Genomic DNA, 25,583 nt, shown 5'->3' with positions numbered 1-25,583 from the left:
AATATTCAATATTTCCATACCTTAACTCAATTTGATCAAACTAATACTACTCCCAATTTGTCTATAGTCAAATCCCAATTCAATATAATTCTAAAGTGATTTGTTGATATTGCTCAACTAATTGACTTATGGTGAGATTAGTTAAACCACATGATAGAAACAGATACTGTTTTGTTTTGTTTTTACTCATCAATTTAAAAGTAATAATGATAAGAACACTTCAGTAGGTATATTCCACTAGGAATGATAGTTGAGAAATTTGCGTTGCTTATTCCACGGAACCACATGGGGATAGCGGCGGTAGCTTCTTATTGTTGCTATTATTATTATTATTATTTTATTTATCAATGAGCGGGAGAGTTGTCGCTAGCTTAGCTTAGCTGGCTTCTGCATATAGGAGGTATCGATTTGCAATTTATAGCCCACGGAACAGTTGGAAAGTAAGCGCTTTTGTTATTTGACATTGACAGGGCGAGTGAGTTATTGAGTTTACGAACGGAGCGCTCTTTGCTGCAATTTGAACTGTCCGCATTTTGAAGCAGGTACACATCTATCATTTAGCCATTCTTCCTGGTTGCTTCTTTACCTGCAATATGAATGCCCTGCATTTTCAGTCGGATGTACTTTATGCTCGGTTAAATCATGTATATTATTTTTGACGAATCCAGAGGCGTGAAACACTTCAGGAACCCACCTGAAGTGATTATGAAAGTATAATGCTATTGGGTTTATAATGCTTTTGGGTTTGCTTTATTGTCTTTTTGAATGCATGTACACAGCACATTGTATGTTTCTTTCTGGATCCGCTCGATTGTGTTTACTAGATCCTTATCAAACCAGAGGAATTGTATATGAATAAAGGGCCTTCTCTTCCCTGACTTGGAATTGTATATTAATACATTTCCGACTTTTAGAGCTCCAGCCACAAGCTTAGATTTGATTTTAAAGCCGAAGGTTGTGGACTATGCACAGTTTTGATGGATTTTTTTATTTTTTATTTTAAAGAAGCAATCTAAGGAGTGTAACTTACACTTCAGGCATTGTGCTGGTATATACTTTTGATGCTTTGTAAGTTGTGTTAGTGGTACCCAGGTTCTCTTACCCTGACCGCCCACTTGATCCCGATTTTCATTACCTCCCGAAGAATAACAATGCTTAGAGGAAGGATGGTCTGTATGTCTGAATGTTGAAGTGAGGTTGGTCTCTGTGTCCGAATGACGATGTTGAAGTTATTGGTATGGAATGAGTTGGACCGGAAAATTGGCAACCTGGAAACAACTTTTGAAGAACAGAGACCGCTAGTACTTGAATCTCAGATCTCCCATGTACATGTCTGGAGAGTCTACCACTGAGCTACTGCCCTCTTTCACTTTTCCCCCTTTCAGTTTCCCCCTTTCACTTTTCTTATTCTGACATTTTAGGCTGGACAACAACATTATTAAAAAAAATGGAAACAATTGGATTGCATAGATCTATATATCTTGCTATTTTAGCAGATTATAACATAATGAATAAGCATGTATCTAAATCAGAAGCTATCCCATGGCTAAGTTCTCACAAGTAGGGGCACTAGTCCATCAATCAACTAGGGGTCGAGCCAGTCCTTCAATCAACTAGGGGTTGAGCCTGGTTGAGCCTGGCATAATTGTGCCTTCAGAGGTTAGTGGATGGTATAATCAAGGAACATAACATCATCCTCATCAATTGACCTACAATGCCTCAGTACACCAACAATATTTGGAAATGTAATATGAGCACCGAAAATATCATACTTAGGTTTTTGAATGTCATTATGCTATCTTGCTGTAATTCACTTGTGCGAAGTAACATTTGATCCAAAACACAATCTCCTTTATCTTGAGTGCATGAACACAAACTTGGAATCTTTATTTAGTAATGACAGCCAAATCTTGGTTCTAGTACGTTGGCCATACTTTGTAATGTCCCCACTTTGAAATATAATTTAATAATAAATGCTAATAATAAAATTAAAATACAAAAAATTAAAAATAAAAATAAAATAAAAATATAAAAGAATATAATTAAATATAATTAAAATCTGATTAAAGTTAATGAATGGTCAAAAGGCATGAAATGATAAGTTGTGATTCCCCCAAACATGAGGTATAAAAGGGAGGAGAGAACTCATTTGAAGAAGGGATAATTTGGGAATGAGAAATGCAGATCTGATTTAAATAAGAAGTGCAGATCTGATTGTGAAAGGTTGTGTCCCTTTCAACAGGCAGAAATAATGAAGAGTTGCACTCTTTCAAAGGGTGTGTCTCTTGCCAAAGGGCATACATGATGAAGAGGTGTGACCTTTCCCTCACATTGAGAGATATAAAGGAAAGGAATCAAAAGCATCCAGCGACAGCACCATGGATCAGATCAGATCAGGACTGTTATTAAGTTACAGGCAGTAACATTCTTGTTCTTGGTGGTATGCATGGGGATGTGTCTAATAAGTATGCTTAATATATGAAGCCCGATAATGTTCTTATGCAGAATGGATAGTAATATTAATATGGACTGCAATATGTATGGCAGTCATACTTAATTTCATATATATTAATAATACATAAGAAATTAGTATACTTATAGTCTAAATCATGTTATTATTGTCAGTATTTAAGAAGATGGGAATGAGATGTTCCAAAGAGGGGCAGTCTATATCCAAGCAATAGGTTAAGTCCCACGATAGGGTGGGGATTAGTGACCCATAAGCCTTAAGGGTATAGACCCAAGATTGGTAAGGTCTCGGATTTGTAAACTTTGAGGGAACCTAATGTATTTGGTCTCTAAGCGCTTTGGTAACATACATAGACCCTTTTTCCTTAAAATTGAAGTAGTAGCAGGGTTTGATATGTATATTAAGAACTATGAATAATGAAATTAATCATCTAATGAGGAAAATAAATAAGCACTTGTTAATAACTAATAAGTTGAAGAATATCAATGATTGGCCTCATGATTAGTCTCTCAATCAATTTTAGTATATTGAAATAGATTAATTATGTTAATTAGGTAGGGGACATTACATACTTTGACACAATTTACTTCAGTTCCCCAAAATTCACTTTAAGAACTGAATTTCATCGTGGAAATTTTAATTACAGTTTTCTTAGAATGTTAGTTCAAACAACACAAATTCCATACTCAGAATTTTCAAGTTTCGAAATTACTTGCAAATCACTGCTTATGGGATTATAAATTGCCTCAATTGTGAAACGGGGTGAACTGCAAGAAACACAAATCTGATAACTAGAAATTTGCTTACAAATCATTTATCATCCAATGCAAATCTGTTAGTATTAAATTACACTCAATTCAGTTCCATATTTGTTGTGAACTGCCACGCTTGGAAAGCTGGGTGAACTCAAAAAAGAGAGAAATTAATAAGAACCTTTGGTGAGTTATTCCCTCAAACCAGGTGTAAGATACACCTAGCTATATCTTAGTATGAGCTGTGAAAGGATGCACTTGCATTTTTATTTCTTGGTCTACCTCTATCAAATTTTGAAGTTCAAACTTCAAACTACCACGGAGTTGGAGATTCTTGTTTTGTTTTCTGACCTAGCAGCATTGGTTTGGTTTAGAAGAATGGTAAAGCTATAAATATTAATAGGCTTAATTTTATCTTACTCTTCCATAGGTGTACTTGATATCCCCTGCATTCTATCTTTTGGCAGATTTTTAACTTTTTAGTGCCCAGCGATGCATGTCTGAAAAGTTGTAGGTTTGACTAAGTTTTCCCCAAATGTTGTAGTTACACTATGTTAATCCACCTCTTAGAACTAACTTGAGATGCCATGAACAGTTTTCCATGGCTTCAATTGTGCCTAAAATACTGCCACGTGTCATCCCTTGCTGCTTAGTGTGTGCTCAGGTTTGCAATAAACACAATATTTCTACTATTAGTCATTTCCTTGGTGTCTATGTGCTATTGTTGTACTGACTTGTTTGACTTGTCCATATTGGCATTCGCTTCCCCTTGATCCCAACATCTTGACCATGAGGTGCATTAAATTTTTTCAAAGTATGGAATTTGTTGACCTATTAGATCATCGAGGTTGTTGTTGTCATCCAAACTTTGAAATGGTAATTAAATGCCTTCAATTATATTTTATCATTAGAGTGTTAGACGTGTTCTTCCATTGGTACTACTTTCTTTGCATCCCTTCCAACCCCCATAGTTTACTTTTGGAGTCAAGTCTTTTCTTTGTCAAGCAACTGGACTTGGTTGTCCCATCATACCCCCACTCCTCAAGCTCATTCAAATGCAAAACTTTTTCTCTGTGTTTCTTGTGGGAGTTGCAGGCCTCCACATCCTGAAGTACCATTTCCTTGTCACCATTGACTCCTTGAGATCCACCAAATCCTTAGTACATTTTTTCGGAGTATTGAACTTTCCTTCACCTTGGTACCTCTTTTAAGGTATGCTTGACACCTCTTCCTTGACAACTCAATAGCCCTTCCTTTGATTGAAGTTCCCTCCCATTTGGTACTAGTTTCTTGGTATGTTCGATCCTCAATCCTCGATAGTCTAAAGCCCGCATACCTTAGGGAAATTGATTCTTGAGGGAAATTGATTTCAATACCCAAAGAAACTCAAATCTACTCTCGTTTAACTTTCACTTAGATTCTTGTGGAGGTGATTCTCTCTCAATCCTTACCAAAAGTGATTGGGGTAAAGGTTGATAGTAGAATTTGGAAACAACAATTAAATTATGAAGGGATAGCTTTGAGTACAGATCATTCTCCACCCAAAGGAATGTTAGGTAATCTAGTCAAATACCATAATGATTGATAAAGTCTTTGTGATTAAGATTGAACTCCAAATGCTAAGGTTTTGAACACAGGGTAGCTCTACCCCAAGACCAAGGTCCATCTTGGGGTAAAAATGACCCTATCCTTAACTAATTTATAGATCACATTGAAGAAACCTTTAGTGTAAGGGCTGATAAAGATCTCTTTAGCCAAAAAAGGGTTTTCGTGTTTTTGAAATCTAGTTGTTAAGGTCCACTAGGATTGGTCATGTTTTATTTTTTGAAATCTAGTTCTTCTTCCTTCAATACATCTTACCCAAATTCCAAGTTTTCAAAGCTCTCCATTTTAGCTCCATTGTTGGATGGGAAATTTTGATGTTGTTGGAAATTAATCTTTGAGAGTGGATCCACTAGATACTTCACTTAAAGAGCCTATGACCTTTTTAAGGAAAAGAAAGAATTGGGCATGATTAATGGACAAAAGGTCCGTGTGACTTTGTTGATGTGTTTTTTATGCACATGCAAACACAAAATAAAATACCCAAAAGTATCTTATCCTCTCCTAAACAAAGTCTCTCAAACGCTGAAGATTAGCTTAAGGATCACTTGAGACAACTCCAAGGTTCTGGTATGTTGGGTCATGTTGTGTGGATAAGCACAGTTGGTTGATGTGATTGCTGGTATCACAAGGGGTTACGTTGAATTGTCGAATGCTTGAATCGCTAGAACTTAGATCATCTGATGTTGCAATCTTGTGATGCTCTTTTGTCCTAAACTAGCTTGACTTTGAAAAAAGGGCAAAAGATGAAGGGTTGAGAAAGTCTATTCTAAGGCCTAGAATGTAAGAAGATGGATGAAAAATTAGATGGAATTCTACTGGGCGAGGTCTCACCATCAACTTGAACAATTTGACACAAGCTCAGTGCAATCTTCTAAGGACATTTCTAAGATATCCGAATTATTATCATCAAACATTGATCACCATTCAAGTCAATGCATAAACAATGGATGTATAATAATTCGAAGTTAAGCTCATATCATTCCAGTTGACCACGCAAGGCACACTTACAATCAGCAAGAGGCTAGTGGTATGGACTAAACGGATTCCACACAAATACATTCAACAAATTCTTCCATTCAATCTAATCAACATGAAAGCAAATTGAGAAGTAAAGACCATGCAAATTGTTGAAGTAACAAATCAAATTCACCATAGCTTCAATGAAATCAATTGTTCTTTACAACAAGGTTTGGCAACAATCTTTGCTTTCTCCTAATCTAACTTCTACTCTAATTGCTATTATATTCCTCTCCTACTACTATTCGCTAACTATTAACCCTTTACAAAATGAAGAGCTTGAGCCTTTTATAATGCTCTCAATACAATTCAGTGGCTCAGATCAATTCGAGATCAATGGGCGAGATTTTACAATGAAAACCCTAATTAGGGTTTGTTACATCAAACTCAATTCTGGCCAATGAAATAATTACATCATTTGGACACGACCAATAGATAATAGGGGCAGGTGCCTCGAAGTTTGTGCCATCACGGGTGAGTCAGGTACATTGCATCTAGACATGCTGATGTGGAACTTCTCTGATTGGCGAGTGGTGACTAGGATTCCACCTTTAACTTGCACTTGTAGGCTTGATAGATCATCATGAAGGAATATTTCTTGATACTCAACATTATCTGGGTTCAGCGGTGATGATGATGATCTTCTAACTTTGATTAACTCTTCTGAAACTATCTCTTGAGGGCTTCAATCATGGAGGTGCAAGGTATAGATCTTGTCTTCCTCTTAGTTCTGAAGTATTGATGTTGCCTTGGAACGAATTCTTGATGGCACAGTTGCTTCTCTGCTTTGGAATTCCTTCTCTGTGTCTCCTTTCATGTTGTTGGTGTTGTGGATCATGTCTTTGTGTAAGTGAATGCTTCTTGTGTAATCACCTTCTTGTGCTTGTCTATGAAATTCCCCTGAGGATATCTTCGTTGTATCTTAATCTTGATGTTGAAATTTGATCCTTGAGAGACTTGTTTCAATCCTCCTTCAACGTGATCCCTTTTATTTCTCTCTTCATCTCTTGCAAAACGAACAAATGAGCATCAAACACACATGATATACCTTCTATATAACCTCCTAGTTTGATATAATAATGTGATTTCATGTGGTTTGCAGGTGTAATAAGATAATTTAGAGAGAATTCGCCTTCATGAAGAAGCACTTGAAGTTGAGGTCGGTCTAAGGAAGGGGCACCTGAAGTTCGCTCTCACCTTGATGCACATGAAGTTTTGCTCTCACCTTGATGTATATGAAGTTCGCTCTCACCTTGCTGCTCATGAAGTGATCTTTGAACTTGCTTTTAACCATTCATTGATGAAAACCTGTCAATCTAACCTAAGGGAAGGCCTATAGAAGAATTTCGCTCTGGGAGTGGAAGACATGAAGTTCGCTCCACTAGGCGAGTACATGAAGTAACCTTCACCCTTTATCATCTTAAATTCAAAATTGTTCTCTCCTAAGCATGTTAAGACATCAAATTAGCTCAAGGGAATGATCTATTAGCTGTTTTGTATCTTATTTTGGGCAAATGAAACTTTATTCGCTCCTCTTGGCTTGGACATTAAGTTTGCTCTCCTCTCTCAGTTCATGAAGTTCACTCCCCTCCTTGGATTCATGAAGTTCGCTCCCCTCTCTTAGTTCATGAAGTTCGCTCCCCTCTCTTAGTTCATGAAGTTCACTCCTATGGGGTTACACATGAAGTTTGCTTTCAACTCCAAATCAGCTCAAGGTAATTACTCTCACATCATCTCTCGGGTATATGAAATTCGCTCTTCGAGTTCATTACATGAAATTCGCTCTCCTACTCATTCTCGTGAAGTCCGCTTTCTTATGCCCAAACATGAAGTTCGCTCCTGTATGCCTAAATATGAAGTTCGCTCCTCTGGCTCCAAACATGAAGTTCGCTCTTGTGGGCCTAAACATGAAGTTCGCTCTCCTGCCTCCAAACATGAAGTTCGCTCCTCTGGCCTTGAAGGTGAAGTTCGCTCCTTTGGCCTTGAAGGTGAAGTTCACTCCTTTGGCCTTGAAGGTGAAGTTCGCTCCCCTTTCTCAATTAATGAAGCGAATTTCAAACTAAAACAAACTTTTCTTCAATCACTTCATTGCTTTATTGATTCAATCCTTAGGGTTTTCAAACTTTCATTCACAAAGACATGTCAAATTTTCCTCACGAAAGCCTAAAATGCCAAATTCGCTCCTATCAAAGGATACATGAAGTAAACTTTTCTCTAAAGCAGAGGAACTTGATGTGATCTCAAATCGAAATCATACTCACTATCTTCATTTAAACGCTCAAACTCATACTCAAACAAGGCTCCTAGGGGAAATTCGCTCCAAAAGTGATGGTCATGGAGTGATCCCAAATCAGAATTCTAACCCTCTTTTGCTCACTCTCTCAATTTTAATGTGTTATTCCATGTTCAACGTGAGGTCCTAGGATGAACTTCTCATTCATTCTTCGTTTGAACTCATGATGGGCTTTACTTCTCATGTGATCTAGACGTTACCAAAGGTTAACAAACTCACTCACTTCGCACCTCACACCAGGCTATCCATGTAACTCCTGGCTTCTTGATCATCTATACCCCTCTAATGAAAAGGGTAATAGCTAAGAACTCTAACACTACCCTGGAAAGCAAAAAAGAGTGGGGGTCCCCATTTGCGATGGGGCGATGTGTGAATACCTCACAACTGACTTGAATTGACATTAGATGAGTCCATATCTTGTTGGTTGAGTGTGTAAAGGCCCTCGAGATCCTCATTGGGAGAGTTATCTCACTTTTCCTTATAGTCAATCCCTTTTGTTGGTCAAGTCCCTTGATCTCCTCCCTTGGTCCCTTTTTGTTGGTATGAGAGCATAAAAGTCACACTCTACATCCTCTTCTTTGCCACCTCCACCTTCATAATGCTTTCACTTGATTCTTTAACGCTAGAGTTCCAAGTTGGAAGATCTTAGCTCATGTTGAATATGATCTTATTGTTAGAATCTGAAAAGATGAATGACCCTGAATAACTAGTGCAAACAAATAGAAATAAAACTATGAATGTAAATGATACAAGATCAAAATAACAGCATAGAGTTAGCCTCCAAGAGAGAATCGCAAATGCTAAATAAGCAAAATAGCATTAGGAGAATGCAAGAGAAAAATTTGTAGAATGCAATTACAATGCAATAGAATAGAATACAAAGACTAGCTAGGAGTGAGTATATATAGGAAATGACAGAGGGGAGATGTAATGTCCCCTTCTCGTTGATGACCTTCTAGTGGCCCATTAGCCTATTCCTGAGACCCGTAGGTTAGGTGGAATGAAGAATGAGGGTCCAACATTGATGAGGCGAGGACTTACTATTTTTAGTAAGTCAGGGGTTGGCCATTTTGGTGATACTGTCCTACTGAGCTCTCCATGCTCTGTCACTGGGCGCAAAGATCATGCTTTTCGGAGCAGTGGTTCATGACTTACTATTTTTAGTAAGTGGTAGTATGGCATATTTCTATTTCTGGCAGTGGACAGGGTCCTGATCCTGCAACAATTCAGTGGTCTTCCTGGCTCAGCTTCATCCTGGTTTTGACAATAATCAGTATTGGAGTCATAAGTGACATAATTAAATATTATTTCCTTATCCTAAGGTTTAATATTTAATTAATTTGATTAGTTACTATTGATTTATTGACTTTGGGAATAATGCCTAATATCTCCTAAGTGCTAGGCGAAATTTATGTCTAAGAAGAGGACGTCAAATTATTAAGGGAGATATTGTTTTATTTCATCTCAAGTGTTTGCCAAGTGAAAATCGTGGTCCTTGCTTTTGGTGTGAGGTTTGACTTGTGGAATGGCGCCACCCTTGGGGTCCACATGAGATGTAATGAAATGCAAATGGGGAAAGATGAATTTGAAGCATTTGCATTTGAATTTGGTGGTCTGGTTATAAATAAGAGCCTTGGGCTCCCATTCTTGGTATCTTGAAAATTTGCAATGTTATGTTGCCGGATTGGCGTCAGAACTTTTGAGGCTTCGGAGTGTGTCTCCCTAGTGCTTCCCGGTTTCGTACTTGAAACATAGTACCTAGCTGTGTGCTGTAATCTACTATATTCTTAGTGCGTATCTTAGTCCTTTTTGGTGTTTGGAGCGATTTTGGAACTTGCTGGTTTGCCTGTGGCTGAAGTGCATTTTCGATCATACCTCTCTATTGGAGTGATTGACCGTTATGGGTATTGGCTCTTTCATCCTTCCTAGTACTGGCGATATACACTGTAAGTTTGTGGCATCTTTGGTTGAGCTTTGAATTTATTAGACAAAATCGAAATTCCTAAGCTAGGCGTGGGTTTTTGAAGTGCATTGGGATGCGTGCAAAATTAACAAGGGAGTTATGGTAGCTTGTCTTTGGTTGGTTGTCATCGTAGCTAGTCTAGTGTGGGTTTGGGATTGATTTTGGAAGATTTGGATATGTATTAAGAGAGTTGTGAGCTTTTTAGTGATTCCTTAAGCTGTTGGTTTTGCAATTCCAGCCTGCAGATTTGATGTTAGCAGAATTTCATGTTCTTATTTGGATATTCAGCATTACTCTCTTCTCATATCGTCTTATTTTTTGTAAGGTTAAGTAGTAGTACTACTAACCAATTCTGATTTGTAATTCTCATCCTGCTGAAAAGTGGAAGAGGCTGGCTTGCCTCCTATTATCAAGCAAATTGTAATTTCAGTCCTCCCACTACATAAGTGGTCGAGTGAAGTCTGAGTGTAATGGTCCTCCCGCTGCATAATCGGTTGAGTTGAGATTGTTATGTAATTTTAGTCCTCCCGCTGAAATATTGCGGTTGAGTGATTCATATCTTTTTGTGTCTCACTTGGCTGGTTCACCGCCAAGTTTCTTGCTTTCCCATTGGATAAGCGAAAGGGGCTGGCTTGCCGCCCAAGCATTGTATTGTTTCCAGTTAATTGAGTAACGATCCCCTCAACACCGTATGCTCTCACCTTCCCACATTGGGCACTTGGTGATCAGAAAGTGGAAGGGTTGCTTTCCCCGCATGTTTCAGTTTATGATTTCTAACCTTAACGGGTTATCTTCTTGTTGATGACTATTGTTGGCCTAAAAATAAAAAAAATAAAATAGCTGGGATATTACAAGAGAGGTGGCATTTATGACCAATGGGTAGAGACCAACAGTAGCCTAAAAAAGGCAAGTGCAACTCCCATGGAAGATGCCAACACTTTGCACCCATTCACACCAATACTCACTTTATTAATCTTAAGCAAGCTTAATTAAAAGTGTAGGAAAAAACTAATAATAGGAAAATAAATAACCAACTAGGAAATAAAAACCTACACCAACACCCTCTCTTAAGTGTAGCTTAGGTGGGTGAAAAGATGATGGGTCCCAACAAATGAGGCCATATTAGGTACCCATTTATAAAGAATTCCCCCCAAGAAATAGAAGAAGCCCCTTCCATAAATAGAGAGAGAGAAAGAGGACTAAGAAGCCCTGCCCCCGCCAATACACCCCCCCTCCAAAACAAAAGTGGACACTTGCAAATGAAGGAACTTGCTCTTGGTGAAGATATCTGCAACCTGAGATCAATGATCGACTCATGATTCACCTCCGGAATGTAGTGCATGTAGATCTCAATGTGTTTGGTCCTCTGATGGTGGGTTGGATTGTAAGAGATTTGTATGGCACTCTAGTTGTCACAAAAAATGACTGTAGGCTTTCGAAAAGCAATGCCAAACTCAATGAGAATGTTATGCAGCCTAATAGCCTCAATCATAGCATTAATTGCTCCTCGATACTCAACCTTTCTAGATGAAAGAGTAATTGCAGATTGCTTTTTGCTCGACCAACAAATTGGACTGAAACCAAGAGAGAAGCAATATCTTGAAGTAGACTTGCGATCTAGAGAATTGCCTACCCAATCTAAATTTGTGTATCCCATCAAGTCAAAATCCATGGCCGCTGCTTAGTGAATCCCACAATTGTGAGTACCTTGAATGTAGTGAAGAATCCTCTTAGCTATTGTCTAGTGTAGCTCATTGGGCTCTTGCATGAATCGAGAGACCATGGCTACAACATATGAAATGTCAGGTCTTGTGTGAGTCAAGTATATGAGACTATAAACAAGCTGTCGATACAAAGTGCCATCCACCAAAGGTGAAGAACACTTAACCTCAAGTTTGACCCCAGACAGAAGTGGAGGCAGTGCAGGCTTGCAATTAGTCATGCAAAATCTAGAGAGCGTATTAAGAGCATACTTAGGTTGTGCAAGGAATATCCCTGAAGAAGACTGAGTAATCTCAATCCTCAAGGAATAGTGCCAAAAGTCCTAAGTTTGACATCAAGAAATGATCATGAAGGGCAGTTTTCACTGCCCAAATTGTCGATGAGTGACTCCTTGTGATCAACAAGTCATCAACATAGAGAACCAAAAATGTGAGAGTACCATATTGCTGCAAAATGTAGACAATCGGATTATAATGGCATTGAGTGAACCCAACTATCAGAAGGAAAGAGTCCAACTTGGCATACCAAGCTCGAGAGGTTTGCTTGAGGTCATAGAGAGACTTTCGAAGATGGAAAATGAGTGAAGTAATGCCTTTAGAGACACAAAACTGCTCAAACTTCTTGTTGGCATATTCCCCCTCATTATTTGTGTGGAGAATTTTGATAGATGTTCCAAATTGTTTCTCTACAAATGTTCTGAAGCCCAAGAATGAGTCAGACTTTAGACTTTTGTTTGAGAAAATATGCAAAAGTGTATTTGGAGAAATTATCAATAAATGTCAAAACATATTGGGCTCTACTGAAAGATGGATGTGAAAATGGTCCAACTAAATCACTATATACCAACTCGAAAAGTTGCGAAGCTTTCCAATATTTGCCTTTGTCAAATTTTTCCTCTAGATGCTTGCCAAAAATGCATCCTTGACAAACACCATTAGAGCAATCCTGTAACCATGTCATGCTAATTGAGCTGTTGCAATTAGCAATAGTTTAAGTGGCCAAACCATTAATGTCACAAGTTACTCACTTCATCAGAATGAGCGAGCAAAACAAATGGAGGAGGATCAAGAACAAAATGAGAAAATAGATAAAGTTGAGATTGATGATCTGCTCTCCAATTGCAATTGTAGAACCATTGTGCAACTCACAAATTACCACTGAATTAGGAGAGAACTCAACTTGCTTGCTTGAACTTGTGTGAGTGAACTGATATACTAATAGGAAATTAGTTGATAGTGAGGGCACACAAAGAACATCATGGAATGTTCCATCCCCCACATCAACAGACCCTCTCCCACACTCTTCAACATGAGTGTCATCACCCATCAAAATAGAAGACATAGAACATGGCTCCAAAGTTGCAAGTTCATCTTTCGATGACGCCATGTTGTGCGAGGCACTCGAATCAAGAACCCAAGTTGATGGTGGTGAAGCAAATGCTACAAGGGTCTTGCCCTTTCCTTTCCTCTTGCTGTTTTCTTTAGCCTTGTTAGACACCTCACTTGAACTCTGTTTTACTGAGTCAAGAACACTGATATTATTCTTTTCAAGAATGTGTGTCAAGTGATCAATTTGTTTCTTCAAACATGTATGCTCGTCATGACAGGGTCTTTTGCGATAGGCACACTTGACCTTCTCTTTCTTAGGCTTGCCACCATTAGAAGATTTGGTCTCGTTAGTTGCTTTTGGGGCAGTTTGTTTTGATCCTTCTTCTCATTGCTATTCTTTTGTTTCTTATCCTTATTTTACCACTTTGTCCTTTTTGTTCTTTTGTGTCTTGGTTGGCAACCAGGGCATGTGACTTAGAGGATTTAAGAGTGCTCATCCGGATTAGCTTATCTTGCTCTCTTGTGAGAGAAATCACAAAATCATCCAAGGATGGTATGGAAAATTGAGTCCCAAGTGCATCCTTAGTAGCATAGAAGGTAGAAACTAATATTGAATATTCAAAACTTAGCTTAGAGAGAATACTAAGAACAAGTTGTTCGTCTTTCTTTCCAATTCCACATTGCTTTAACTGCAGCCTTATTGATTTCAATTTTGTGGAGATATCTTGGATTGCGTTAAAATTGCTTGGACTTGGACTTATGAGTTCATTTTCCAACATATGACCCCTCTTTGAATCTTTAGTTCCAAATAAAGTTTCTAGCTTTGTCTAGACTTCATTAGGAATACTCAAGGATTCAATATAAAAGAGTAAACCAATAGATACAGACAAGCACAAAGGTCCATATGCTTCATCACATCTATTAAACCATTTAGGCTTTTTAGCATCTAGAGTAGGTTCAGTTTCCAATCCCATTGTTATCCTATGCAAACCAAATTTTATTAAGTAGATTTTCATGCATGATTCTACTTAAAATAATTGTAAGGAGTTAGACTGGGAATTGTTGTTTAATGCATGATGTAAAAATGTTGAAAGAAAGAGAACACAAGAACACCAATACACCCCGACCCTTTTCACTAGTCTTAGAAATCATCCCCCCCTTTGTTGGCACTTTATATCATAGTGTGATTACAAAGCTTTTCCCAAATTACAATAGTGTTAAGGACTATAATGGCCAAATTTACAATCACAAATTCTAGAAAAATTAGCTAGTAGTTGTGCTCAAGACCAATTTCAACATGCAATATCTGAAAAAGGAGATAACAAATCTGGTCAAGACCAATATGGATGGAAAGTGCTCATTTTTATCTTTCCAATGATATTTTGTTTGGTAAAATCTGATGCCTGAGGCAAAAGATGAATTTTTGAAAAACTTATTTTGTCTTGCAAGAACGGTTTTTTCTAGCAATAAAATGTTTACTTCTGATTTGATTTCTGAAAAATCTATTCATTGTATGCAGATAATATTAGAAACCCAAAGTACAACCTGAGTTGGCTTAGTGGTGGAGAACTTGTGCTCTTGAAAGAGAGGTCACAAGTTCAACTCCCACAAGGGGGTAGGGTATGTACACCTTATCGGCTTCGGCCTATTACCTATCAAAAAAAATAAATATTAGAAACCAAAAAATATTTTTGAGGTACTCTTGTAATCTAGCAAGCAGAAGATGAAAAAAACAAGTTCAATTGATGCACAAGTATTATAACAAGTTATTTATGGTGGCATCTCAAATGTGAAGCTTAATATTGTCCCCGTGCAATAAAAAGTGACTTCAGAAGGAATGATGAGAATAGGCAAAATCACTCAAAATCACTAAAATATAACAACACTCCAGATTGGACAAGAAGAAGCCAAACCAACACGAAACTGAACAGAAATGAAGTATGTTGACCTCCTCGATGCAACAATTTGTACTATGATGATGATTTTGATGTGTGCTCACAATTTCTGCAGCATAAGGGTGCTCGAGGTGCTCAAGATTGCATGAAATTGAGAAGTTGAAGTTGCATTACATAATGAGAGAATGAGAGAAGTTTTGCCTAAGTGTTGAATGCATTCAAATAGAGGGCTAGGATAAAAAGATGAAGATCAAGGGTGGAGTTGCATTTGGTCCAAACCTTCTATGAGAGGTTGTTAAGTGTTGACCTAGAAAGGGATGAGAGGACAAGGTAATTGGAAAAGGGAATGGGGTGGAGTGTAAGGAAGATTTGCCATAGAAGCATTTCTTGTCCTCATACTCCAAAGTACATGGGGATGAGGAATAAAATTTTTTAAGTTCCTTGTGGAAAGGGAACCCATGTGGGTACTTTCCAAAAGTGGGCGGCTTTGAAGGTTTAGTGGACAAGTGGAGAAAGCCATTTAAGGCAGGAGTTGATTTCCTCCCTAATCACTATGACTAGGGATGTGCACATGTTTAAGAGGAGGGTGATTAGGTTAATGAAGGAGGATTATGATGCAAGTGGGAAAATGTAGGAGGATGGGACATTTGGAGAAAGAAAAGGGGAATTTTCGATTAATTTAAATCCAAAATGGAGGAAAAGGAGAAAGGGGGAATTTTAATTAAATAAATGTGGGTATTTATTTAATTAAATAGGAGAATGGAAGAATTTCTAACTCCATATAGGAAAGGTTTACATAGTTCAATCAGTTCCTCTTGAATGCAATGTGTGAGCATGAAACAACATGTACAAGATGACAACAGGTTGAAGAGAAGTGTTATCAATGCCTACATTTATACTTTAAAGCAAAATGTTAACTTTAAGTAATTTGGAGTTGAAATTCTGGCACTTAAATTTTACGAATAAGTTAGAAATTGATTTAAAACAATTAAGACCTGAACTAGATACTTATGTTCAAGTTGGAAAATAACTGACATGAAAGATACAATAATAAATAGATAAATAAGCAAGGTTACTAGGAGACGGGGCTACTTGGAGACTTCGGAGATTGGTACGACTAATTTTCAAAAATAGGAGACGAGGGTACTTGGAGATGCTAATTCATTTTTAATATAATTTAATAATTTCCAAAACATATCATGACAGAAAACTTTGAAAACAAGAACAGTGATAAAGTTTAACATTAACTTTAAAATTGAACAATAATTGAAATTAAAATTGCTTATATTGCTGATACCATAGCCAGTCTAAATTGTTTAGTGAAAGTAAGGTAATATAGATGTTGAACACACTCAATTTTGTCGGCTAAATAGTAAAGGCAATTTCTCTTAGACTATTACAATGATAAGAATTTAGTCCTCTCAAAAAGTCTACACTGTCAATAGATCCGATCACTATAACTTTGCATGGATTTTTGTCTTCCTGTGAAACAGTTTCCTTATTAGCCATTTCCCTACGACTTTGGTTTGCTGCAAGCTTATCTTTTTGTTTGCTTTATTTTTTTTTGTCTTTTACTGCATTTTGTCCAAAGTTTTCTAGGAGGAGACACCAATTTTTGGTTGGGAGACTTAGGAGATGGCAGGAGACGGCAGCCAAAAGCACCTTATGCGTCAAGAAGTTTCCAGAGACATCTTCGGTACTAGAGATGCGTCTCCAATACCAGTGTGGGTCTCCACGGGTAGGAGACGAGTCTCCTGGTAACTATGTAAATAGGAAAGGACATGTCTAAGACAGAATGAAGTGACATTAAGTAAGGTAACTTATGATTAGACAAATACATAAGTTACCTTACTTAATGTCACTTCATTCTGTCGGCTAAATAGTAAAGGCAATTTCTCTTTAGACTGTTACAATGATAAGAATTTAGTCCTCTCAAAAAGTCTACACTGTCAATAGATCCGATCACTATAGCTTTGCATGGATTTTTGTCTTCCTGTGAAACAGTTTCCTTATTAGCCAATTCCCTATGACTTTGGTTTGCTGCAAGCTTATCTTTTTGTTTGCTTTATTTTTTTTTTTGTCTTTTACTGCATTTTGCCCTAAGTTTTCTAGGAGGAGATGCCAATTTTTGGTTGGGAGACTTCAGAGATGGCAGGAGACGGCAGCCAAAAGCACCTTATGCATCAAGAAGTTTCCAGAGACATCTACGGTACTGGAGACGCGTCTCCGATACCAGTGCGGGTCTCCACGGGTAGGAGACGAGTCTCCTGGTAACTATGTAAATAAGAAAGGACATGTCTAAGACAGAATGAAGTGACATTAAGTAAGGTAACTTATGATTAGACAAATACATAGGAAACCTTGCTCTAGAAACATTTGAAGGGAGCCAGTGGACAATACGTATAAGGAATCACATGAAACTTATGTGCATTTCAAGCAAGGAGTTTTTAGTGGCTAGTCTTTGCTGCATATTACATATTAGCATTTTAAAAACTTGGGTTAGCTAATTATGACACCTTTTTAATTGGCAAAGTTATAACAAATTTATTTCATTTATTTATTTATTTGCCTGGCTTATTATTTTCCTAAAATTTGTTAGGTAGCGAATCAGTTGTGTTTTCTACTCATCTTTTGGTCAGATTTACCCATATTCTATGACCCATTTTCATAGTTGTATTCTGTTTGTCACTTGTAGTTTAGCTATTTGTGATTATTATTTGTTATTGCAAAAAATTGCCAAACATTTTTTGCTATGATTTCAAGTTTCACAATATGTGCTAAAAAACTACACATTTTGATAAGAAATTCACCAGCAAAAATTATAGAGATATTTTCTTAAGTATATCCTGATTTCAAAATTAGATTTGTTACAATTTCTTTCATAAGTATACTTGTTTACATTTACTAAAGATTCTGCTCAACCAATCAGTCAGGTAATTTATATGCAATAATATTGTCTATATATGGGAGATAATTGCTTCTGTTGGCATTTGAAACATTTGTGTGCTCTTGTGGTTGTTGAGTTGGCCTTGTTGGTTGTGGAAAGGAGAAAATGACCATGCACAGTTAGCCATAAGGATGGCATCACCAAGAAGACCAACTCATCAACTTTACAAGAAAATGTGATTTGTTATGGCCCATGGGAGATGTTAGCTTTTACTTTTTTGGCAGTCTAATATCTTATCATGTTCAGTTGGTTCTGCTTTAAAGATCTGAATTAACAATTGACTTTCTCTTATGAGCATTAGAGTACACCTTATCCTTTCCTTAATTTATATTGTCATTTTTAACATTCGGTGTGAAAGAAAGCTCTTTTTCATTACAACCCAAATGATTCAACAAGGTTTTGAGTCTTAAATTCAAACTTGCAAAGATCAAGGGATGATCACAAAATTTACCATTTCTTTTCCATGATCCTACAATGAAACAGCGTTTGGTTTCTACTCCCTTTCTTCCTTGGATAGGTTTTTTAAAGAGTAGAAACTTCATGCCCAGCATCCTGACTTGCTTCTTATGAGTAGCCTTTTCAGCTTGTATTTCTCCACTATCTTTGGTCCAGAGGAAACTGACTTCCTTAAAGCAGGCTATATTTCTCTCCCTACTAAGTCAAATGGCTTTGTGGAAATCCAATCCATTTCTGCTTTAATGTTCCAATCTGTTGTGGATCAGCCCGTGAAACTTTCCAAAACGCTTATAAAGATTCTATTCCTAATGTCACATGCCAGCATTATGTTATCCAATGATTCCATTCTCCAGCCACATCAATATTTAATAATATCCATATCTGTGGATAATAAGTTGGTTGAGATGATTATATAAAATCTTTGAAAACTAGTAAGGTCCATTTCAGGAAGCTGAAGGTCATTTTTGGCAAGATTTGAAATTGCATTGGCACTCCAACTGTTAGAAAGAGAATCTATAGGACCCCTTTAGTGGTAACTAGAAAACTTTAGAACTAAAAGTATATCCTTTGATAAATCAGCTGAACTCATTAAGTTTGTAAATTAAAAGCTAATCAGCATTGAGTTAGGTGACTGATGAACAGTTTGACAGTCATAGGAAATGTTGCTTGTTGTGATGTTAGAATGGAGCCAGTGGATATGTGACAGGAAGTGTAGAGTGTTTTGGATGATGCACACTGGAAAGCAAAAAAATTGTATGTATTGCAAAAGGAGACGATAACTTTCAATTTTTTCTTTGATATATATATTAATTCAAAAGCAAAGGAACAGGCACCAATCAGAAAGGTAATTTACATGCAGTAACATTCAAGTCAGTAACTAGGAATAATCATTTCAGTTGGCACTAGAAAATCAAAAAGTTGTGTAGTCTTGCTGGTGTAAGAAAATCTGTATGCTCAAAACTGGATTGGTCAGCTTGACATTTTTGATTAGTGCAAAGTATTGAGGTTAGATTGCTGTGCATTGCTATATTTGAGTTCCTTCTTTGTTATGGTTGATTTTCTATGAGAAGTTTGTGAGGTCAAAATTTGGGCTTTTATCCTATATCTTGAGTTGCATTCTTTTTAGACTAATTGACAATTGTCCAAATATCTTTCTTATCTAATGATATTAGAGGGATTTCCTTCTGTGATATTATTTGCTTGTTTCAAAATTGTGTTGGACTACCTAATAGAGGCATTGCACATAATACTTGCGCTGTAGAGTTTCTACTGTACAAATTGGTTCCTACTTTACAATTACGCTAGAAAATCTATTATTCTATCACTACAAGAAGTTGATTAGGAATATTGGGCGCATCTTTCAATTTTATAGAATATGTAAATCTTAGAGCTTTATCTGTGGCAACCATTTTCTCCTTTCATTTATAATATTCTTGTCTATTTCACGGAAATGCTTCTGCAGTGTGCTAAAGTGAGGAAAAAATGACTGTCAAAGCATATTCAGTCGACCTGAACAAGCCTCTTGTTTTTCAGGTTGGTGGTTACTCTCATTTGTTTCTGTGTTATATATTTGCTAACTAAGATTGAATGATTGTATGGTTTGTTTGCTCTTTAGGTTTAGGTTACTGAAACATTCTTCAATTCTTTAATTTTTTCAATCCCCACATTTTAAGCTGGCACTTGGTTATATGATTACAATGATGTATTGAATTATTTTATTTTTAGCTTTAGATTTCTTATCAGTTGAGAATCCTGGGAGTGATGACTATTATTCTATTTTGAGGAGTCCTTGATTGATATTTTTAGAAGAATATATTGAATGGGTTATCAACTTATTTCACGTCACATTTGGACTCCCTGATACAGTGAAAAGAGACTTGAGGCTGTTTTTTATTAGAATTGAGTAACCAAAATGGCATACTCCTGCACTGAGAAATGGTGTTAAGTTGGCAATACCTAACCAGAAGCTCACAGGCTTATCTAAGCTGATAGAATAATTCCAGCAAAGGATTATTAACTAGGATTTTTATTCATGTAGCATAAAGAACCTATTTAGGATGCATCCCTTACTTTTTCAGATCCATCCCCTACAGGAAACATTTTAGGGATGCAGGGGTTTATCGGAAACATCCCCCAGCCATCCCTGACCTGCAAAACAAAAAAAGAAAATGTTCCCAGGATGTCAAATTTTTTGCCAAAAGTGTTCTGAAATAGCCGGAAATGGCTAGCTGACCTAGGCATGTCAGATGAATTTCACTGCGTGCATGGCACAAGCATACATTTTAAAAAAGTATACAATGTACATCTTCTGCAGCAACGTAGTTTCACTTCATTAGTCACTTGCAAGTCACTTCTGCAGCCTCTACGTCTTCTTCAGCAAGCTGTGTGTAACTTGGCGGCCTTTTGGATTACACTTTTTCAGCTCTAGAATTTCAGCAGCATCATGGACTTCACCTCATCTGCCACCTACAAATCACTTCTGCTGCAACTAACATCTTCTACTTAAACATGGTTTCACTTTGTCAGCCACTTGCAAGTGACTTCTGCAGCAGTATGGATTTATTATTAAATTATTAATTTATCATCATACTCTAGCATAGTGCCTTGTGACTTCAGAATTGATTGACTCCTAAGTATCATCAGATTCCAGCTGCATATGGATGTTGATCCCAAAGATGCTACATGGGTTGATGAGGAATAGGCATAGGAGGAATTGGTTGGAGTTCCATTGGATGAGACAGCCCCTCATAGTGGCAGTGACTTAGACTCAAAACTCTGATTTTGATGCAGTGTTAGCAGATATTGATTAGGGGCAGTGGTGGATTTTTTTAGTTTTTGTCATCTGTATAATTTTTCTATAATATATATGCACATTGATTGGCATGAGAACATTGAAATTTTGTTAATTTGTGTGTTGACTCTCAATGTGAAACCTCAATTCAACTCTAACCTTATCTATCAAGGTTCTATGATGTATACGATGGATGCCTTATTAATGCTATCATATAAATTTTTGAGACTTTCTATATTTTCAAATTTCCCTAGTTTTCCCTTAAAAAATGGCTTCCCAAAAAATCTTTCCCAAAAACATTTTCCTCCTCATCTGTTGCCCTCCCCCTCCAAAAAACTTGGTGTAACATGGTAAAGAACAATAGTTGTTAACAAGTAAACTTATTATCTAATAAACAAGAATTTACAAAACACCTAACCAAAAGCTCACAGGCTTATGTAAACTAAGAAAATAATTAATTCCAGGAAAGGAATATAACTTTTGACTGATTTTACATCAAAAGTTCTGTATAAATTACTTTATATCATAAAGAAACATCTAGAAAAAGCACCATTTTCAAATTAAAAAGTGGATTTCTTGAGAAAACAGGGAATAACCCGAAGGTTGCTGCTATGAACATTTTTACTCGTGAAATAACAAATGCTGTTGGTTTCTAAGGATCAAACTCCATGATCCATCATCAAGAATAGAGCAAGACAAGAGAAGAGAAATCATGATCCATAGTATTGTTGTGCATAGCTTTTAGTTTTGATTGTGTAAATTTTTTTCCTCGACGTTGCAGATCAAACTCTATGATCCATTATAGAAAATTTCAAATATTCATATGATAGCATTGATAAGGCAATGGATAGTTAAGCTTTTTGCCGTTTGGGGGCAACTCCCTCTATTAAATTAAAAAAGGAATAGATACATTGGACTGATGGTGCCTAGCCAGTGGTGATGCAGGGAGATACTCTCTCTCACACATGCAAATCTCTTAAATGACTTGACTTAAAATGGTATAGGGTGCTCCCCTATTACAAATCAACTCAAAACAACAAAGATTTTAAACAGGAAACACGTGAGACATGATTCTTGATTTCTATTGACAATGCTCAAAAGAAATAACAATTTTGTTCTGAAAATTTACAAATCTTCTAGCCTTAAAGGCAACATACATTAATCTCAAATCTTATTATAAATCAGCAAATTGATATAAAATCAATACATATGCAAGAGGAAACTACAAGGAATTCATCCCAACACTTGAGCTATAGTTGCACAGTTGCACTTCAAATCTGTCCTTCAACTTGCAAACTAAACTTGCAATTGTGACAGTGAGATCTCCGACTCATCCCCTCAATATATGGACTCATGGGGGCCCAAAATACAACCATAAAACATTCCCAAGGGTCAGAATGGGGTTCCAAAAAAACATTGTAAAAATCCATACCACCCCAACTTAGTGGACAACTTCTAAACATAGTAAATTGTTTCACATGTCCTTCACATGGTCGCCACTTTCTTATTGAATTAAGTGGTTATCATAAAGATGCTTTGTAACTCCTCCAAAACCCAAAAATAGCACTTGCAAAGACATGCAATCTTGGGTTGCCCAATTTTGGAAGCATGCAAGTGACATCTGTCAACATGCATAGGCATGCATGACAAAAGTCACTAACTTCCAAAATGAATGCCTAAATTTAGTACTCTTTTAAGATGCTCTTTCAACCTCTGTTGACAAGTGTTCACAATTACTTCCACCTTCCAAAGTGGGTGCATTGGTCAAAGGATTTCTTCACCATGCCTTGTAACTTTCATCGACATGTGTCCAACTCCCTTGTAAGATGCCACCTTAAGGAGTTGGCCAAATATTTATTAAATATTTAGGCTCCAAAAACATTAAATTTATTTATCAAAAAATTATTCCATACATTGCACAGAATTAAATAAAATATATAAATTTTTTGGTTGATTCAAGATTTCCCTTACACCACCCGATGCTCCTGCATTAGACACCTAGGGTAAGAATTTTTTTGTGAATATGGATTCACAATTTGGAGTTGAGTGGTAGTACCATCTTTTCAGATTGTCATGAACTTGCAGCAAACTCCATCACTGAAATAGGTACCTCTATTTCTTCTCTCTCCTCTTCCAACACCTAGCCGGAACAAACATTCTGCTCTGACAACTTAGCTCTATAACCTCCTGAATTTGGAATCAATTCCACCATAAACCATCCACCTCAAAATGTATCTCACATTCTCCTTCAATCTTGTGGAATTCAACCCATCATAGTCCGGCCACCTCCACCAAAATGAACCTGCACTAAACACTCTAACACCATACAAATCTTTTGCGTACCACAAATCGTTAGCAAAATCCTTCTGAACTAAGTTATCTATAACATGCAAATCATTATCATTATCAAATTTAATAAAATATGAATTACTATTCTCTTCTGCTGCAATCTCGTCATTCTCACATCCATCTTTTCAAAACTTGTTTTTTCACCTTTGTTCCATTCATTGCTTCAACTTTAACCGTGTCTTCAATATGATATGTTATCGTTTTAATGCCTTTAGAAAGGCATTTTGCTTCCGCAAACTGATCTTCCACATCCAAAACAACATTAGAACAATAATCTTGACATTCATCATCCACATTTTGTAACAAATAATCAAGCTCTCTAACCAAGCAGTCTTCATTTTCACTACTCTCAAACAAGGAATCATTAGAAAACTTCACTTTCACCTTCACATCCTCATTGCCTTCTGCTGCAACTTTTGCTCCACTTGCAATAAGTTTATTCCACTCTCCTTCTTCTGCTGTAATCCTCATTAACAGATCATTTCTTTCTCTGTCTCAACACAAATCTTCAAATCCTCAGGTTCTGCACATGTAAACTTCCTCACATTCAGTGATTTGTATACAAACTCCTCTTACCACATTAATAGATTCTATTGCAAAATGCCCCCTTCAGTGATTTGTTCACAACCATGGGAACCTCAGCTCCTCAAATCCTCTAAATAGATCCTCTTGCAAGTTGCACATCCATATGCAACAAAACTTACACACACTCCATGCTTAGGTCTTGGTGTAAACTGCCTCACATTGGGCACGTTGCCTGCAAATTCAGGAACAAGCTTTGATACCACTGATGCATAGAGACTCTCCCTCTCAAACCACACACATGCAAATCACTTAAATGAATTGACTTAAAATGGTATATGGTGCCCCCCTATCATAAATCAACTCAAAACAACAAAGATTTTAAACAGGAAACATGCAAGATATGATTCTTGCTTTCTATTGATAATCCTGAAAAGAAATTTCCCGAAAATTTACAAATCTTTTAGCCTTAAAGGCAACATACAATAATCTCAATTCTGATTATAATTCAGCAAATTGATATAAAATCAATACATATGCAAGAGGAAACAACAAGGAATTCATCCCAACACTTGAGTCATATTGCTTTTCAAATCTGTCCTTTAACCTGCAAACTAAACTTGCAACTGTGAAACTGAGATTTCCAATTCATCCCCTTAGTATATGGACTATGGGGGCTCAAAATACAACCATAAAATATTACCATGGGTGAAAACAGAGTTCCAAAAAACCATGGTAAAATTCACAACCCCAACTTAGTGGACAACTTCTAAACATATTATGTTGCTTCACATGTCCTCCACATGGCCACCACTTTCTTATCCAATCAAGTGGTTGTCATATAGATGCTCTATAACTCCTCCAAGACCCAAAAATAGAACATGCAAAGACATGCAAGCTTGGGTTCCCCAATTTGGGAAGCATGCAAGTGACATGTGTCAACATGCATAAATATGCATTACAAAAGTCACAAACTTCCAAAATGGATGCCTAAATTTAGTATTCTTACAAGATGCTCTTTCAACCACTGCTGACAAGTGTTCACAATTACTTCCACCTTCCAAAGCAGGTGCATTCGTCAAGGATTCCTTCATAATGCCTTGTAACCTCCATCGACATGTGTCCAACTCCTTTGTAAGTTGCCACCATAAGAAGGACTTGGCCAAATATTTATTAAATATTTAGGCCCCAGAAACATTAAATTTATTTATCGGAACATTATTCCAGACATTGTTCTAAATAAAATATTGTTTTTTGGCTGATGCAAGATTGCTCTTACACCACCGGATGCAATAGGCTCCCAGCTGCGTTAGGTACATCATTCCCTCTGCAAACTCTGATATTCTCTCAACCTGCATGGGAGAAAACAGATCTCCATTTTGTGTAACGTAGTCACTGAAGGTGCCCATGTATCTTCTTTCCAGTCTATCCTTATAAAGCTGCAACACCATCATGGAAACTTTCTTTTGCCTT

At 36.9% G+C, this 25,583-nt stretch overlaps 1 protein-coding gene across 1 annotated transcript in view; it reads left to right on the top strand.

Moving 5' to 3' along the window:
* The first annotated feature begins 302 nt into the window (after positions 1–302).
* LOC131073105 (dihydroceramide fatty acyl 2-hydroxylase FAH2) overlaps positions 303–25,583 on the top strand; it is a 31,244-nt gene continuing 5,963 nt past the window's right edge. Inside the window, exons 1-2 of the mRNA XM_058009481.2 lie at positions 303–542; positions 19,911–19,981. Coding sequence (XP_057865464.1) covers positions 19,931–19,981 — 51 coding nt within the window. The 5' untranslated portion in view covers positions 303–542; positions 19,911–19,930. The remainder of the gene's footprint in view (positions 543–19,910; positions 19,982–25,583) is intronic.

Source organism: Cryptomeria japonica, chromosome 9, assembly GCF_030272615.1.
Source record: "Cryptomeria japonica chromosome 9, Sugi_1.0, whole genome shotgun sequence".
Lineage (NCBI taxonomy): Eukaryota > Viridiplantae > Streptophyta > Pinopsida > Cupressales > Cupressaceae > Cryptomeria > Cryptomeria japonica.
The sequence above is the reverse complement of the archived record's forward strand: the minus strand, read 5'-3'. Positions and strand labels throughout refer to the sequence as shown.